Here is a 17,238-nt window from a genome sequence, read left to right on the forward strand (position 1 = left end):
CGGGTGCCCAGCTTACTTTGTTTCTGGGCCATTTCCAAGAACCCTGGGTATACTGACTGGCATGGGTGACACGTGGGCAGGGCTTAGTTATAACATGGACCTGAATACCAACGTCTGCCCAGGCACTGAGCTGGAAAGAGACTGTGGAAGACAAACAGGGACAAAACATGACTACTGCTTGTGCTAGGAATTAAATTCAGCTGTGAAAATGTTATAACACTGCAGGGATTCCATGTCAAAAGTCCAAAGGATGATTCTTCCATAACTTTTTTTCAAAGATTAAAAAAAAATTATTTCTATATGAGTGTGTAGCTGCATGTCTGTGTGTGCGCCACACGCATGCCTGGTGCCCTCAGAGGCCAGAGAGTGTGTTGATCCCCTGGAACTGGAGTTACAGACAACTGTGAACTGCCTTGTAGGTGCTGGGAACCAAATCCAGGCCCTCTGCAAGAACAGCCAGTGCTCTTAATCGCTAAGCCATCTCTCTAGCCCGTCCTTAATTTTTTTAAACAAAATTTTTATTGAATTATTGTGTATTTCATACATAAAATCATCTTTATGCCCCTCCCCTTTGGTACCTCCCACAGCACCCCCCATGGGAGTTCACACATTCTGTCATTTGTGTTAAGGCCTATCATGTCAAGTTAGTATCCCCAGATGTCCCTCAGTGCAAGTTCATCCACTGAGGTCTAGTCAGCCTATCTAGAGTCTCTCCAAGAAGATCAGCTCTTCCTCAGCCAGCAGTAACATCAGCTGCCAATAATTCTTCAACAGCAACGGTTGTGGCCTGCTGTTCATTTCCACATTCTAAACTGACTTAAGGGTCATCGTAAATCCAGATATTCATGAGAACAAATGGAGAGGCCCATGAAGTCTGCTCCTCAGTACGACACCTTGTACAGCTGCAGCACAGTGGCCCTGCCAGCTTTGGACACTTGACATGCTCAGATGTCGGCAACCCTCCCCCCACTCCCCTGCTGTCCCTTCAGCACCCCCACCCCCACCCCTTCAAAACTCTCCCCATCCATCCTGCAGCCCTTCGGGTATCACAGTACTTCGCTTATGAACTCACCCCTTACCCCTGACAGCTACTGACCTGATCCCATGTGCTTTCTAACTTTGTCACTGAAAACATCCAATAAATGAGGTCACTTGTTTGGGGGACTGGCTCTTTTCTCACTCAGCACTGTACTCGGCAGTCCGTCCAAGTTGTTCCCATAGCAATAGTTCACTTCTTTTTATGTCTACATAGTGCTCCATCCATGTCATGGGAGAAACGGGGTTGGTTCATCCATTCACCCTTAAAGAGTGTCTGACTCCTTTCCAGGCTGGGCTATTCCCCGTCAGGTTGCTAGCAGAGCATGTATAGGTGCTTGTGGGATCATACTTTCCTCCTTCTGTCCAGAAGGCACTTGCTGCCAAACATCTCCATAGCAACTACACCAGTCTCCATAACCACCAGTGGGCCATGGGTGACCGGGTTAGTCCTGCGCAGCTCTGGGAGTAGTCACGGTTTTTGATCTTAGGATGAGGGTGCAATGACAGCTCACTGTGGGCTTCACTGGGATTTCCTAATGACTGGGGATGCTCAGTCTTTCCGGTGCGAACCCCACCTGTACATCCTGTTGCCCTCCACCGTTTTCAAGGTGAGTTGTTTTCCACTGTTGAGTTTAGAGCGTTTCGCGCACACTTTATTCACGTCATTGTCAGATACAAGGTTTCCAGGTTCCTCCTCCTGGGCTGTGGCTCATCTGTTCATTCTTGTAGCAGGGTCTTTCTGGAGCAGTAATTAGGACTTCGATGGAATCCAGTCCAGCAGTGCCCACCCTTTTGTGGTGTGTGTTTTGGGGGCATCACATCTAAGAACTCCCTGCTTTGCCCAATATTCTGTACACTTTTCTCCTGCATTTTACAATTTAATATCTTCTAGCCACAGGCCATTTTGCATTAGGGTTTTTTTTTGGGGGGGGGAGTCTTTTTGAGACAGGGTCTCCCTGTAGCCCTAGCAGTCCTGGAACTCACTATGTAGACCAGGCTGGTCTTGAACTCACAGAGATCCACCTGCCTCTGCCTCCCGAGTGCTGGGATTAAAGGTGTGAGCCACCACGCCCAGCTTGCATTAGTTTTTATATAGACTGTGAACTTCAGGTGGAGGCTTTTTTTTTCTTCTGTTTATAGAATAGGTTTGTCTATTTCTACAAAAAAGAGATTGCCAAGATTTTGACAGGAATTTCATTAAGCTGTATACCAGTGTAGGGAGAATTGACGTCTTTGCTATGTTGAATCCACTAACCTGTTAACAAGACAAGCCTTACCATTTCTTTATCTCTTTTGTTGTTTATTATTGTTTTGGCGTTTTCAGCATATAAATTCTGCAGATTTTTTTAGGTTTGTACCTAAGTCATGGAGCTTTTTGGAGTGACTATCTGCTGTGTTTTTATTTATTTATATTTATTTTATGTGTATGAGTGTTTGCCTGCATGTGTATAAGTGCACCTGTGTGTGCAGTGTCCACAGAGGCCAGAAGAGGGCATTGTATCCTCTGGAACTGGAGTTGTGGATGGTTGTTAGCCACCATGTGGGTGCTGGGAACTGAACCCCAGTCCTCTGCAAGAGCAGTCTGTGCTCTTAACTGCTGAGCCATCTCTCAAGCCCCCCCCGTCCCCACCATACCTTCTGAGGGTCTGGGGCATTTGAGATGAGACAGTGTCTCTCTATATGACCTGGAACTTGCTATGTAGACTTGTCTAGCCTCAAACTCACAGAGATCCACCTGCCTCTGCCTCCGGGGTGCTAGGATTAAAGCTGGCATTATATTTTTAATAGAATTGTATTTGTATATATATCTTCTGTGTTACGATCTTGCTAAATCCACTTGTTGGGTCTAGGAGAGTTGTTTGTTGTAGCTTCCTGATGTTTTATATAAACAGCTGTGTCGTCAGCCACCAGAGCCATTTTACTTCTTCCTTTCTGACCATATGGCGTTTGTCTCCTTTTCTCGCCTTATTGCACTAGCTAGACTTTCTAGCCTTCTGTTGAATGACATTAGTGTAGCAGAAAACTAGCCTTGTCATACCTGCCGACAGGAAGTGTTCAGTCCTTCACCATTAATGGTGACTGGAGGGTCTTGTTAATGCTTTTATTTAAAATCAGCTTTTAAAAAACTCAGCTTAGGGACTGTAGAGGTGGCTCAGCGGTTAAGAGCACTAACTGCTCTTGCAGAGGACCCAGGTTCGATTCCCAGCATCCATATGGAGGCTACAAACCGTCCTTAACTCCAGTTCCAGGGGAATCCGAAGCCCTCTTTTGACCTCCACAGCATTGCACGACACAGGTCCACTTACATACATACAGGCAATATACTCATACACACATTAGAAAAAAAAAATCAGCTTAAAGAAGCTCTTCTCCATTTCTCTTTTTCTGAGAATTTCATCATGAACATGTATTGGTTTTTGTCATTACTCTTATGAATTAATTGATAGGATCATGTGATTTTTCTTCTATATTGTTAATGTAAGTTACTTTGATTGGTTTTTAAACACTGAGCCAAGCTTGTGCCCTTAGAACAAATTCCCACTTGATCGTGATGTATGATTATCTTTTTTATATTGCTGAATCCTGTTTTTAGAATTTTGTTACTGATTTTGTCTGTATTCGTGAAGGGTGCTGGTTTAAAATTGTCTTTTTGCTGTTGGAGATTTGGTATCAGGCTCTGATGGCAGCTTCATAAAATGAATTGGGAAGTGTTCCCTCCTCTTCTGTTTTCTGGAAGAGCTATTTACAATTGTATTAATTCTGTAACTGTTTGATTCACTTATCCAATGAATCACTTGAGACTGGAGACTTCTTTGGGGGAGGTTTTAAATTATAAATCAAGTTTCCTTGGTAGTTATAAGATGTTCAAATTATGTATTTCATCCTGGATAAGTTGTGATAGTAAATTTTTGTAGGAATTGGTCTACTTTATGTAGGACGTTGCAATTGTAGCTATGGCTTGTTTGCATGTCCCCTTGTAAGCCTTGTGTCTGCAGGGTCTGTAGTGATGTCCCCTCATGGGCCTGTGTCTGCAGGGTCTGTAGTGGTGTCCCCTCATGGGCCTTGTGTCTGCAGGGTCTGTAGTGATGTCCCCTCATGGGCCTTGTGTCTGCAGGGTTTGTAGTGATGTTTCCTCTTTGATTCCTGATATTGGCAATTGCTGACTTGGTCAGTTTTATCTTTTGTTTGTTTGTTTGTTTGTTTTGAGACAAGGTTTTACTATGCAGCCCTGACTGGTCAGAAGCATGCTCTATAGACCAGGCTGGTCTTGATTTCACAGAGCTCCACCTGCCTCTGCCTCCCAAGCGCTGGGTTTAAAGGTATGTACCGTCACACCCAGCTAAATAAATATTTTTAAAGAGAGAGCTGTGTTAACTTTCTGGGTGTTTAGAAATTGTTCTGCTATTCTGGTTTCTGCTGTAATTCTCTTGTCAGACAACACACTCCCTGTGGTTTCCGTTCTTTTAAACTTGTTAAGATTTTCTCCTAAGGCCCAGGATACTGCCTATCTCGATGCATGCCTTGTAGCACCTGAAAAGAATGTGTTTTTGTTCAAGTGGTGCATAACTGTTGACTGTTTGGAGTTAGGGAGATGCTCAGTGAGCACAGTGCCTGCCACATGATGTGAAGCCCTGAATTCTATCTCCAGCACCCACGTGAAAAATAAACAGATAAAAACAGGTACAGATGCAAAACAGCTTGTAGCATGGGGGGGCAGAGACAGGTGAGCCCCTGAGCCTTTGGTCAGCCAGGCTAGACAAAGTGACAAGTTCTAGGTTCAGTGACAAATGCTGTCTTAAAAAATAAGGTGGAGAGGGAATTGAAGATATTCTGACATTGACTCCTGCCCTGCACAGGGGTACACACATGAACAGACAGACAGACAGACAGACACACACACACACACACACACACACACACACAACAACAACAACAACAATGTTGATTGTTGAATGGACATCTAAATTTACCTGAAGGCTTAGAGATCATCAACTCAGGTTGATGTAAGCTATGACTTGCATTCTACAGATTTCCTAATAAATAATCTAAAACCTTACTGAGTTTGCCAAGGAGGCTGTGAAGGCTCCCAGGGGCCCTGCTGGCCCTTTGAAGGCCAGTCCTTAGACTAGCCAGCAGCTCAACCTCTGGCTCTATAAACATGTCCTGGCTGACATTTTTGCTTTTGAACTTCTGAGAGACGTCATACAAAGTCTGTGAAAGCTGGGGTGCCTTGGGTTGACATTCTTCACCCAATTGTAATTGAGGGTCTTAGGTGGAGAGCACCCTTTAATGATTAGGAAACACAAGCTGGAAGTAAAGATGGTAGGTCACGCTGAGAGGCCAGGAACACGTGACGGAGGCAGAGCATGACCCTTAGGCTAATGCCTTTATCGCATCCTGAGCACTACCCTGCCAGGTTCCTCCTGGGAGTTTTAATTGATGATTTAAAACAGGCAGACATGAGTTCCAGGAGGCCACAGTAAAAACGAAATTGTTACTGTGGCAAAGGACTGCACAGTGCGTGCAGGGTGTGGGGAAGACAGAGTGAGTCAGGCAGGCTAGAGCTAGCTATCCACAGGGAGGTGGTCACCAAGAGGAAGTAGTTTAAGGCAGACATCCGGACTGACACCTGAGGAGGTGGGACGTGGAGATCCGGAAACAGGTTTGGGGTGTCTGAGTCTGCTCTGGTGTGAAAGTGTGTTGTGCACTCGCGGTGAACATCAGGCACACGACACCAGGAGGTTCCCACAGAGGAACAGTGGGACCTTAGAGGTTGAACTAAGTGACTCATTTAATTTCTTGTGCCATTAATAAACATTAATAAATATGTTTAGGAGGGGAAAGAGTGTTGGAGAGAAGGGAGGAAGGGCTAGGTGTGGTGACTTGAGCCTATACTCCCAGCATGTGGGAGTACAGGCAAAAACAAAGTTAGAGGCCATCCTGGGCTACAAAAATCCTGCCAAAAAGAAAGGGAAGAAGAGCATAGAAATGCACAAAAGTAGACTCGAGTTAGACCAGAATGGCTGGTATTTGTATTATGTTGAATGGCCACAGGAGAAGAAATGTTAAAAACAGAGCATATTAAAATGCATAAAGTAAGTATGGTTTCTAAACTTGAGAGTTAAACCTGTAAAGAATAAATCCTCTTAGGCTTCTATAGTGGAATTCTATACAGCACTAACAACAGAACTTCCGGCAGTGGTGTTAGTCTGTACCAGCACAGTGTCACTAGCTGCATGTGGCCTGGTAGGGGACATAGTGGCATCACAGGTCTGTACTACAGGGCAGCTGTGGAGCCGATCTTATCAGATTATGCCAGAAGTTAGACATGGGAGAATACATCAGCGATCGTTGGTGTCTGTGAAGTGCAAAACCTGTGAACCAAGGTCTGCTTAGAGTTCAAGATGGAGGCGGCCTGAAGGGAGCCAAGGCAGTTTCTGGGTGCCAGAGATTTTCTGTTTCTTGGGCTGAGTAGTGACCAAGATGTGAAAAAAAGGCCTTTTTTCCTCTTTATACAATTAATACGTTGTTGTTGGAGGAAATGTGGCTACTCCAAGGACAGGAATGGATGCCACACACACTCTTACAAGCAAAAGATAAGTGCTGTTTCCACTCTGGAGGGCGCCCTCGCAATGTGTTTGTAAAAATGGGGTCGCTCTGGTACCACTGCAAAATCATTTTATTTATTTTTATTTTATGTGTATGAGTGTTTTACCTGCATATATGTAACTGTACCACGTGTATGCAATGCCCATGGAGGCCAGAAGAGGATGTCCTATTCCCTGGAATTGGAGTTTGCTGCCATGTAGGTGCTGGGAACCAAATCCCGCCCCCATCCTCTACAAGAGAAGCCAGTGCTCTTAACCACTGAACCATCCCTTCAACCCCTCAAAAATCATTTTTAAAATATATTTTATTTTTATTTTATGTATATGTGTGTATTGTTTGCATGTATGTGAATGCACCGTGTTGTGCAGTGCCGCAGAGGTCAGAAGAGGGCGTCAGATTCCCTGGAACTGGAGTGAAGAACGGTTTGTTGCCGCCATGTGGGTGCTGGGAATCGAATTCGGGTCCTCTGCAAGAGCAGTCGGTGCTCTTACCCACTGAGCCATCTCTCTAGCCCCCAAAAATCATTTTTAACTTCAACAGCAGACACAAACTTTTTTGTGTTTTTTCATTTTTAGAGAAAGGGTCCTGCTGTGTATCCTGGCTGGCTTGGATTAGATTTGAACTCACGGCTGATATTCCTGCCTCTCTTTCCCAAACATGGATATTTTAAAAGACTGTCATTCTTCTCTTCCTCTTTTCTTTTTCAAGTAGGATCCCATTGTGTAACTGAAGCTAATCTTGAATTTGCTCCTCCAGCCCACCTGGCCCCCAAACTCCTGCCTCGGCCTCCCAAGTGCTAGGAAGCAAGATTGTCTCTACTCCAGATGCATCATTACTTATTTAACAAATCAAGGCTCAGCAGGTAAAAGCGCTTGCCACCAAGCCTGGTGACCTGAGTTCAATCTCTAGAACCCACATGGTATAAGGAGAGACCCAACTCCCACAGATTGTCCTCTGTCCTCCTTACAGGAGTCTTGGCATACATGCACCTCCTTCCCCGAGGCCGTGACAGGTTTTTTTTCTGTTTTAAATAGTATCACAATGGGCTAGGTATGGTGATGCACGCCTTTAATCCCAGTACTCAGAAGGCAGAAGCAGGAGGATCTCTGTGAGTTCAAGGCAGAAGCAGGCAGATCTCTATGAGTTTGAGGCAGAGCCAGGTGGATCTCTGAGTTCAAGAACAGCCTGGTCTACACAGCAAGTTCCAGACTAACCAGGGCTATATAGTGAGACCCTGCCTCAAAAACAATAAAAAATGTCGTGACTGACGTCTTTTGTATGCTTGTATATCAGTCACTAGAAAGGAGGTACTGCCTCAGCCTAACAGCAGACTTAGTTTTGAGAGCCATTGCCCGACTGGGCTATTGAAAATGTTTCTTAAGCAGAGCAGGTTTTGACTGTCTGACTTGCTTTGGCTGCCATAGAGGGTTAAGCTTTAGGTATCCCACAAGAGTCCATGAATTCCTTGCCCTGAATGACTATCACAGAAAAGAGGGCTCCTCTTTCCCAAAAGGGCAGACTCACTGCCCAGGATCGTGCTGTGGAAACAGGAAAGAGGCAGGTTGCAGTCGACCTGGGACATGAACCCTGTAAAAACAGCCACCCAGCCCAGTTTTACGAGGCAGGCAACAAAGGGCCCAGCCTGTTCCACCCGGCCCGCTTCCTCTCGGCACGCTCATCCTGGGAACACCATGTTTTCACTTGAGAAGTGCATTGACCCTACTCTGTCATAGTAATTGCCCCCATAAAGCGAGCACCAAGGGACAGCGTCACATAATTTAGGGACCCCAGGCCACTGTGCCCAGTGGCTAAAGATCAGAAAGAGCAGAATAGGACCTGGAACAGCCTTTAGGGACCCCAGGCCTGCCTGATTTTTATAGCTGTGCCCAGTGGCTAAAGATCAGAAAGAGCAGAATAGGACCTGGAACAGCCAGAGAGAAAAAGAAAACCCTGCACTCAGGAAGGGCTACAGGCAACCGACAGGCCAGGTAACACCGGCAGCTCACTCTGACAACCTGCTCGTCCCCTCACCTGTCTTCCCAGCCGGAGCTACATTGGTCTTTTCTGATTTGTAGAAAAAGAAGAACTGATCCAGGCTGTGCTGACACAGGTGGCAGAACAGTTCTCCAGGTACCGTGTCCTCTGTACACACACTTTCCTGACTCCCACCTCTCACATCCAAAGCCTTTGCTGGAGACAGGCCGTAGCTGTAGACATCCCTCTGCAGCCCCTGTACCTAACGTAGCTGGGCATACTCCTGCAAACCCTCACCTTACCCCAGAGACCATGTTCAGAAGCCACTTGTAATGTCAGCTCTGGGGCAGAGAATCCACCTCTTCTCCCTTCTGGCTGCCTGCAAAGTACCCTTTACAAATGAGAGTCCCCAGCGAGGCACTATGTGGGTAGAGGGCCCTTTTCCTTCTCTGTCACCCCACCAGTTCTAAATCGGTACTGTCAGTTTCACAAACTGATTTCCCTGTGGTGTCTTACTGCCAAATGGTGGAGCCTCCAGAAAGCACAGCAGTGCATGAGAGGTGTCTGCTCTGGGCAGAGTCCAGGGCTGGGCCATCCCAGCTGGTGGATGGAGGGCCTCAGGGCTTCCCAGAGAGCCCAGGATAGGGAAGGTCTTTAACAGCAACTCCAGATGTCTTGGACCGATCCCCAGCCTCCAACCTCAACCCTGCCAGGGATCCATGAATGTTCTCTAGTCGAAGTTGTCATTCAGGATTTTTGTTGGTTTGGTTTGGTTTGTTTTTTTTTTTTTTTGGTCTTTTTGAGACAGGCTCTCCCTGTAGCCCCAAGCTGTCCTGGAACTCACTATGTAGACCAGGCTGGCCTTGATCTCACAGAGCTCCACCTGCCTCTTCCTCTTAAGTGTTGGGATTAAAGATGTGCGCCACCACACCCAGCTATCTCTGAGGATTTTATGGGTCCTGTTTTGCCTTTTCTTCCCTCTCTTGCTTACAGAGCATTTAAAATCAACGAACTGAAAGCGGAAGTTGCGAATCACCTGGCGGTGCTGGAGAAACGCGTGGAACGTGAGTGGAGTTGTTTCCTTTCTGCTTATGTCTTTTAACCTCCATCAGAATTAACCGCTCAGAACAGCGACCAGCTTAGTGCTGAAGACAAATGTGTCTTTTCTGGGTCCGATGTTTGATACTCACAGGCTAAGCAGGGACAAATCTAAACCCACATTTCTGTTCTAAAGTCACGTGGCATGTTGTACGAAACCATTGTCTCTGTACACAACCCAAAGTAAAAACCCAAAGCGTGCACCCTGGCCCTGCAGAACCTCGGCCGGTCCCAGCTGTCTTAGTGGTCAGTGTGCCTCCCTTCTGCGGTGTTTTAGAAGGAAGTTGTGATCTTCTAATCTTTCTAATCGCCACAAAGGACGGCAGAAACTCCCCTGGTGAGCAAGGCAGAGTCATTTCAAGTCGTGTTCATTTTCCACATGGCCGACTTCAGGGAGTCACCCATGCTCCAAGTCCTCATTAATAAAAGGATCGATGGTTCAATCCCACAGCCTGCCGACCCGCGCTCCACCCCCAGGGGCTCACAGCCAGGGGCTCTCTGTCACTGTCCCGGCTCGGTCTGGCAAGATTATCGGGCGCCTCATTTATTAACTCAGGCTGAGCCCACAGAATTCCAACAGGAAGCCGTTAAGAGACAAGCCATTAAGAGACAAACGATGTCTAGCCATCCGTATTTGTGAGATTGAGTGGATGTCATTTTTGTATATTTTAATTGCCTCTTTTTTCAAAGAAAAATTCGTATCATGCGAGACCTGGTTCACTGAGATAAGTTGAAATGTCTCTGTAGTCGTCCTGTGCAAATGTTGACTTTCTCTAGCTTCCCTGGTCTTTGAGTCCTTGAGACCCTTTTGTTTCCCCCGGGGGTGTTGAGGAAGCCACAGAGAGCTTAAGCGACCTGCTCTAACTCGTTCAGCAAATGAGCTAAGAAAGCCTTGGACCAGGTTCTGGAGTCTTGAGGCCTCTCAGGGAAGAGTTGCCCTTCTCTACGCCCACATGCTGAGGAGGAACAGGCCCATGGGGCTCCTTCACGGCACAGGTTAGAGAAGAAACAGACTGTGGTTACTCTGAGAAGAAAGGGGTTTTTCCTAGAAGACTTGGGGCAGCCCTGCACTCTCAAAGAGGACTTGGGAGCGGACTGGTAACTGCAGTTTGGATGCAGCCTTCTTTGCGATACATATGCTGTGACACCCCCAGGCATCTCTCGTGTGGATCCCCAGGGATCCCTGTTTGCCACCGCACCTGGTTCAAAGCCTGGATGGAGCTGGGCCACCTCCTTGCTGCAGGGGAGCCGGAGCAGGACAGTGTGTGCTTCCTGTGGCCGCTGGGAAGTGTCACACGCTGGAGGCACCAGCCAGCTAGCCGCAGCTATGCCTTTTCCTGGTGCCAGAAGCTGGAAGCTCACACTCAGGGGGTGTCAGCAGGGCTGTCTCCTCTGAGCGCCTGAGGCAGAGTCTGTTCTGGCAGTTTCCAACCATCTCTGGTTGTCTGGCTGGGAGCCACATGTGACTGCAGCCTGCCTGTGTTTCACACCTCATCCTCCTCACGCCTGCCATGTCTCAGTGCCCCCCTTCTGTCTCTCATAAAGACTCTGGTATTCGAATCAAGAGTCATCTCAGCTCAAGTTCTCTATCTGATGCTGTCTGCTGAAGACCTTTCTCTAAATCACATTGTTGTCACAGGATCCAGGGGTTAGGGTGGGGACAGGTTTACTGCAGGACTCAGTTCACCCACTGCAGTGAGGGTTTGTCGTTCCTGTCATGGGAGACTAGCTCAGCCTCCTGCCAAGCCCTGTGGAGTCATGCCACAGAGTGTGCAAAAAGTTTGCTGCTGGGACACCATCCACAATTGCAGATGCATAAAACAGTCACAGCCTGGCACATGACTGCCATGCACATCCGGAGCCTCCTCGCCTCCCTCCGGCTATAGGTATCACAGCTGTTCTGCCTGGCATCTCCATGTAGCTCGGGAGTGGCCTTGTTCACACAAGCTCTCTGCCATTGAACCCCAGCTGGCTCTGGGCTCTTCCAGTCCTGGCACTTCTGATGCTTGGCCGCTTCCCATTCCCTAGAGGTCTTTACTTTAGCATGAGCAGGACGCCCCCCCATGCTGAGCCCCAGAGACAGTAAGCTTCAGGGAGAAGCCCATAGATGCTGTGTCCCTCATCCTGAAGATGCAAGTAGAGGTGTGTGAGGTACATGGGGGCAGTGGTGGGAGAGGAATGTTGTCTGAGAGAGGCTTGCAACTGGACCCCCCAAGCAGGCCACAGGGGAATTGTCCCACCCAAGTGGCCCTGACCTGTGTAGCTGCCTAAAGCCAGTTGGCCCAGGCTGCTGATGGGGAAGTCCATCAGGAACACAGCTTGAGTTTCTGTTCCGTGTAGACACTTGTACATTCATAAGAACATGCATGCACATGCACATACATGTATGCACAGAGACACATACAAACATACTCGTCTTCATCCTGTTCATCTGACTGTCGTCAGCTGTTTTCTGTGTCTCAGAGTAAGAAGCATCCAGCTAGCGTGGCCATCTGTAAAGCCCCCACACTGTGCTGGACTTGTCTCTAATGGAATGTCCAGCTTACTCTTTGACCTGAAGCACTTAATTCTTCTCAACCAAAACACATCTCTTCAGTGACTTTCAGCACTTTTCTGTCTTTCTGTGTAAATGTTTAGCCTTCAAGGAGTCTGGGATTTCTTGTGGGTTAAAGGTGATTTCATAAACATGGAACAGCCTGGCCCTCGCCTCCCATCCTGGCTACAATTATTCACTTCCTTCCTGGCGTGCTGTGGCTGAGGCACAGGGCAGCCCTGCTCTGTCCGCCCTTTGTACCCATGCCCTGGATCTGAACCAAAACCTAAACACGAAGTGTGGGGCCACAGCCAGAGCTGAACCCCCTGGGGGCAGAGGCGGATACAGCCATGCAAACAATCCAGAAGGTTCCCTGCCTAAGTGAGAACCGAGCCAGCCTTTCCTTGTCAGCCCCGAGCAGCCTTAGGAAGAAGGACTGAAAACTAGGTCTGTTTGTGGTCTCTGAGGGAGGCCTGTGTTTGTGCTGCAGCCAGCAGAGGGAATGCCCCCAGCTCCTGCGGCGGCTTAACCTGCAAACAAGCCTTAGGCAGAGCTGCCCCGGCCATTACTGATGCCCTTCCCACCGAGCCGGCCTCTCGTAAGAAGTTGCTCTTAAATCTCCTCCTTGGGAGGCAGGAAGGCGATGAAGACCACAGATGTCCCTTCTGAAGTTCACATGCACATCCACAGTCTCCCTGCAAGCCTGCCCATCAGGTCAGCGTGTCCGAGGGTCCATGTTAATTAAGGGACCAGGCCCTGGCAGTGCTGAGTGGCACGGGATGAGCCTCTGTTTTGGGGGTGCGTGTGCCTACCTGGATGTGAAGTTCAAAGAAAGAAGGGTGCCCTGCGGATGAAACGTGGGTCCAGCCTTGACCCCAGTGGCTCCCACAGTTGTCTGTAATGGAGTACCTTCCCCCATTTCAGCCCGTGGGACTGGAATAGGGCCTGTGGTGGGCAGTGGAACACTGGGTGTGGTGGGTCACACCTGTAATCCAAGATACTTAAAAATGAAGACGATTGCAAGTTTGAGCCAGCCTGTGCCACCCAGAGAGACCTTGTCTCAAACACACCCAGCAAGTGGAACCATGACCTCAGATCAGACATGCGCTCCTAGCTCTCCTCGGTCTGTTTGCTTTTCGGAATTTTCTCCCTTTCGTGGTCAACAAACTTAAGCTGGCTATAGTTGCTAATCTGCTTCTGGCCTCGTTTGTGCTTGTGGCAAGCCCTCAGAACACAGTACCGTGGTCCAGGGAAGGCCTCGGTGGCCACATTGAACTCATCACTAGGGAACCCCAGGTGTGCCTGTGCACCCGTCAGCAGAAGACCACCATGGCCTTCAGCAGCTTCTCTGGCCAGAAAACATGAGGAACCCACTCAGAAGGAGGAGGGACTGAATGTGTGAGCAAGCACGCCTCCCCGCAGTGTGCCCCATGGCCACTACCCAGACCCATCCCCAGACAGCCACCGACACCTAGGCCTCCCACTATCCTTGTAGGGAAAGGGCAAAAGGTTCTCTCACCCAGAAGCAAGTCACCAGGACCCGAGCTTAGCATGAGCCTTGGTGCAGAAGAGGCGGAGTCCCAGCAGAGCCCCGCCCCAGCTTGTTCACCACACTGGAAAGCTCTGAAAGCCTGCAAGGCAGCTGAGCCACACCAGGCCGCTTCTGTCCGTGCGCTGCCACAGCAGCCAGGGCGGGAAGCATCGTTAGGAGCCCCCCAAGTCCCCGCATCACTGTTTTTCCTTTAGAAAAGGTTCTCTCCTTATTTTTAGCGGTTCTGGAAAGCCAAGCTTGAGGAGGAGGACTAGGATGACACTGTGGGAAGTGTCCTTTTCAGAAAACTGAGGTGTGGCTACGAAGTAACGCCAGCTGCCGATAGCCCCCCCTCCTCAAGAACCCTGAGCACAGCCTGCAAGGGCGCATCTTGGTACATCACTAGCTGGGAAGCATGAGGCATGCACTCCCTCTCAGTTCCTGGCCTTTGCAGGGAGAGCCGGGGATGTGACCGACCCTGCGTTGCTGTTCCTTAACTTGGCTGGTTTATTTCTCAGCTGGTGGAAAGGTGGAGTGAACCCCAGATGTCAGCAGGGTGAGAGGAGGGGGCAGCCTCTGCGCTGAGCCAACATCCTTCTGGGACCCTTAGCTACCAGCTTGGTGGGCTTCCTTGAGCTTGGCTGTGGTAACCCTGCCTGTGTCTCTTTGTCACCAGTGGAAGGACTTAAAGTAGTGGAGATTGAGAAATGCAAGAGTGACATTAAAAAGATGCGGGAGGAGCTGGCAGCCAGAAACAGCAGGTAAGGCCTGTGCCACACTGCCCCTGGGAGGGCTCTGCATGGAAACCATGGGGGCGGCTGTGGGCTTCATTTCCGCAAAAGAAAGGCTAATGTGGCTTGGTTCCAACCTGGATGACACAGGCTGGAGGAGGCCTTGTATCAGGATCAGCTATGCTGTCCCATGTTTTATCATAAAGAAACATTTGTGGCAGGCGCAGCCTGGAAGAGGTCAGCACTGGAGGGTTACTCGCTTGTCGGAAGTTGACATTCATTAAAGAAAGACAGAGGCCAGAGACTTTGGCTTAAGGTGATGGGCATCCAGGCATCCCCTGGTCTCCCTGTTCCTATGGGTTGCCCCCTGTCAGAGAAGCATCCAGTGAGGGCTCCCGTTGTCATGGACACATATCACACACCCTGGAGAGGGTGATCTCCACAGAGACCAGTGATCCATCATTTGAGCAAATCATCTCTCCTGGATGGTTGGTCCACAGGACTGTCTATGGCCATAGCAGGGTAAGCTCACTGAAGACCAGCCGTGCACAAATGCCCCAAGCTGTCTTAGGACCCCCTAGCTTACTGAAGATTGTTCCCTAAGTACAACAAAGTCAGGCAGTTTACAGAAGGTGGGATGTGGAAGGGCCTGCAAGTAGGAGGTATGGGAAAAGACAGTGGTCCCCCACAGGCCTCCACCATGATGGCCAGCCTAGCTGGCGCAGCTCAGGGAGGAGAGGTAAGCAGTTGTCAACCATCTGTGAACTATGGTGTCCTAACATGTCACATTGACTGGCCAGCTGGTTTGGAGTTAGGGAGCTCTTGTTCTGTTTGTTTTGGGGGAGGGCAGAGCAAAGGAGTTTGCGACCATACAAAACTGAGTGAACAGCTCATCTCCAGCATCCCTGTGGAAGAAAGAAGCTCTTCAAGGGGCAAAAGAGAGTCCTCTATGTGTGGCCTCAGGAAAGAACCCAGAGTTACCTGGGGGTAGACACACTCTGCTGTGCCTCAGACCCAAGGCCTCCCTCAGCATGGTATCACCCTGCTGGGAACGGCCTTAATTCAGCCCGTTGGCAGTCCTACCGTCTGGCCACCGTAGGTCTTTGACTTGGCTCAGTCGTGAGTGTTCCTCTCTACAAAATTCAGTTTCAGAGCTTATAGAGCCATAAACCAGAGGAGACTTCCCACGCTGCAGCCGGCTTCCAGAGGGGCATTCTCCTCAGACCGCTGGAGGATTCCCATAAGGGAGAAGCAGGTCTACGGTATCTGTACTGTCTTGTCGACAGAAGCAGTCCATTTTAATCACATAAATTCACTGAGCAGTCAAGCTCTAGGATGAGACCTGTTAACGTGGAACCTCACTAGGATCATGGGGAGAGATTACATCCTTGAGGGATACAGTGCCTACATTCTAGCATTCCTGGGGCAGCAGAAAGAATGAGGCCCCAGGTGAGGTAGAGCCTAGCCTGTGCTCAGGAGTCTGAGGAACAGCCTACATTTGCCCACTTGTGAGCAGGGCCTGACCGGGCCTCAGAGCCACGGGTCTGGATACAGCAGAGGGCACATGTGAGGCCCACCAGTACCCTGGGCAGGCTGCCCTCTCCTGAGTCTCAGCTCTCTCTCAGTTTCCCCCAAAGAGGCTCAATGGCCAGCTCAATTCAGAGCAGGAGCAAGTCCTCCTACGGACCATGGCTGCTGTGGTCCCCAGCACTGTGCAAGGAGGGAATGGAGTGGGAAAGGAGCCAGATCCCCCAGTCCAGATGGGGCAGCACAGAAGCGTGGGGTGGCGACTGCAGCTTGGAGTCCACAATCTCTGCCTTTATCCTAGACAAATGGCCTTGACCATGAGCTGAGTCCCCGGGGAGGGGAGGGTGGGAAGCCCAGGAAATGAGCTTTAAATGGAATGAAAAGAAAGGGCGCTATGCCAGCTGCTCCGCCAGCTGGGGGATGCTTGTTCCCGTGGCAACAGAGCCCAGAGGGGGAAGTGGCTGGTTGAGGCGGGGTCAGCAGGCACCCAGCATCCTGGTCTGCTCCCAAGGCCTCAGTTTGCAGGAAGGAGCTGGGTTTCAGCAGTCAGCATCGTGCCTGTTGAGGGCTTCATGGTGGTCCTGGGGGATCCAGAAGATGCACAGAAAGAATAGAGACCACACGTGTAAATGTTCATACAAGCGAGGCTGGAGGAGGGAGGAAACAGTGGAGCCCGGTAGCCTGCAGGGCTCAGAGATGAGGAGATGGGCATTGTGGGCAGGGCGGAGGCAGATATGGTTTTCCTGGGATTGGTTCCTTCTAAATCTGTGTTAGAAGCTGCTCTGTACAGTGACCATCACAGTGACTCTGGTGCTTTTTGCAAACGTGGAGTTGGGAGGGAGTTAACCGAAGGCTGTGTTTCAAGAGGAAACGATTTATGATTCTGAGCTTGAAAAATAGCACAGGGTCATGGTAAAACTCCCAGACACCTCAGATGGGCGAGGTGGTCTAGTGAACCTAAAGAATGCCTCCGGTTTAAATCCTGCTCAGAGCCTCCAGGATGTTTTCCTGTTTGTAGGGTCTTTTTTTGGTCTTTTTCTGAGACAGGGTCTTATTATGTAGCCCTGGCTCACTTGGAACTCACTAGGCTGGCCTGGAAATCAGAGATCTGCCTCCTCTGCCTCTCAGTACTGGATTAAAGGTGTGTGCCACCACACCTGGTTTACATCTACGATTTTGTTTTTTTTTTTTTTTTT

General features: G+C 49.3%; 1 protein-coding gene across 4 annotated transcripts in view; it reads left to right on the forward strand.

Annotated features, from left to right (window-relative positions):
• The window catches only part of Pde9a (phosphodiesterase 9A), a gene marked incomplete at its 5' end in the record, with an annotated part of 104,208 nt that overhangs the window by 61,174 nt on the left and 25,796 nt on the right, over positions 1–17,238 (forward strand). For all 4 annotated transcript variants that reach the window (XM_017796705.1, XM_017796703.1, XM_017796704.1 and 1 more), the window contains 3 exon segments: positions 8,724–8,778; positions 9,616–9,686; positions 14,461–14,545. In XM_017796705.1, the coding sequence (XP_017652194.1) occupies positions 8,724–8,778; positions 9,616–9,686; positions 14,461–14,545 (211 nt within the window).

The sequence above is a fragment of the Nannospalax galili genome, unplaced genomic scaffold (assembly GCF_000622305.1).
Source record: "Nannospalax galili isolate Female #2095 unplaced genomic scaffold, S.galili_v1.0 scaffold652, whole genome shotgun sequence".
NCBI lineage: Eukaryota > Metazoa > Chordata > Mammalia > Rodentia > Spalacidae > Nannospalax > Nannospalax galili.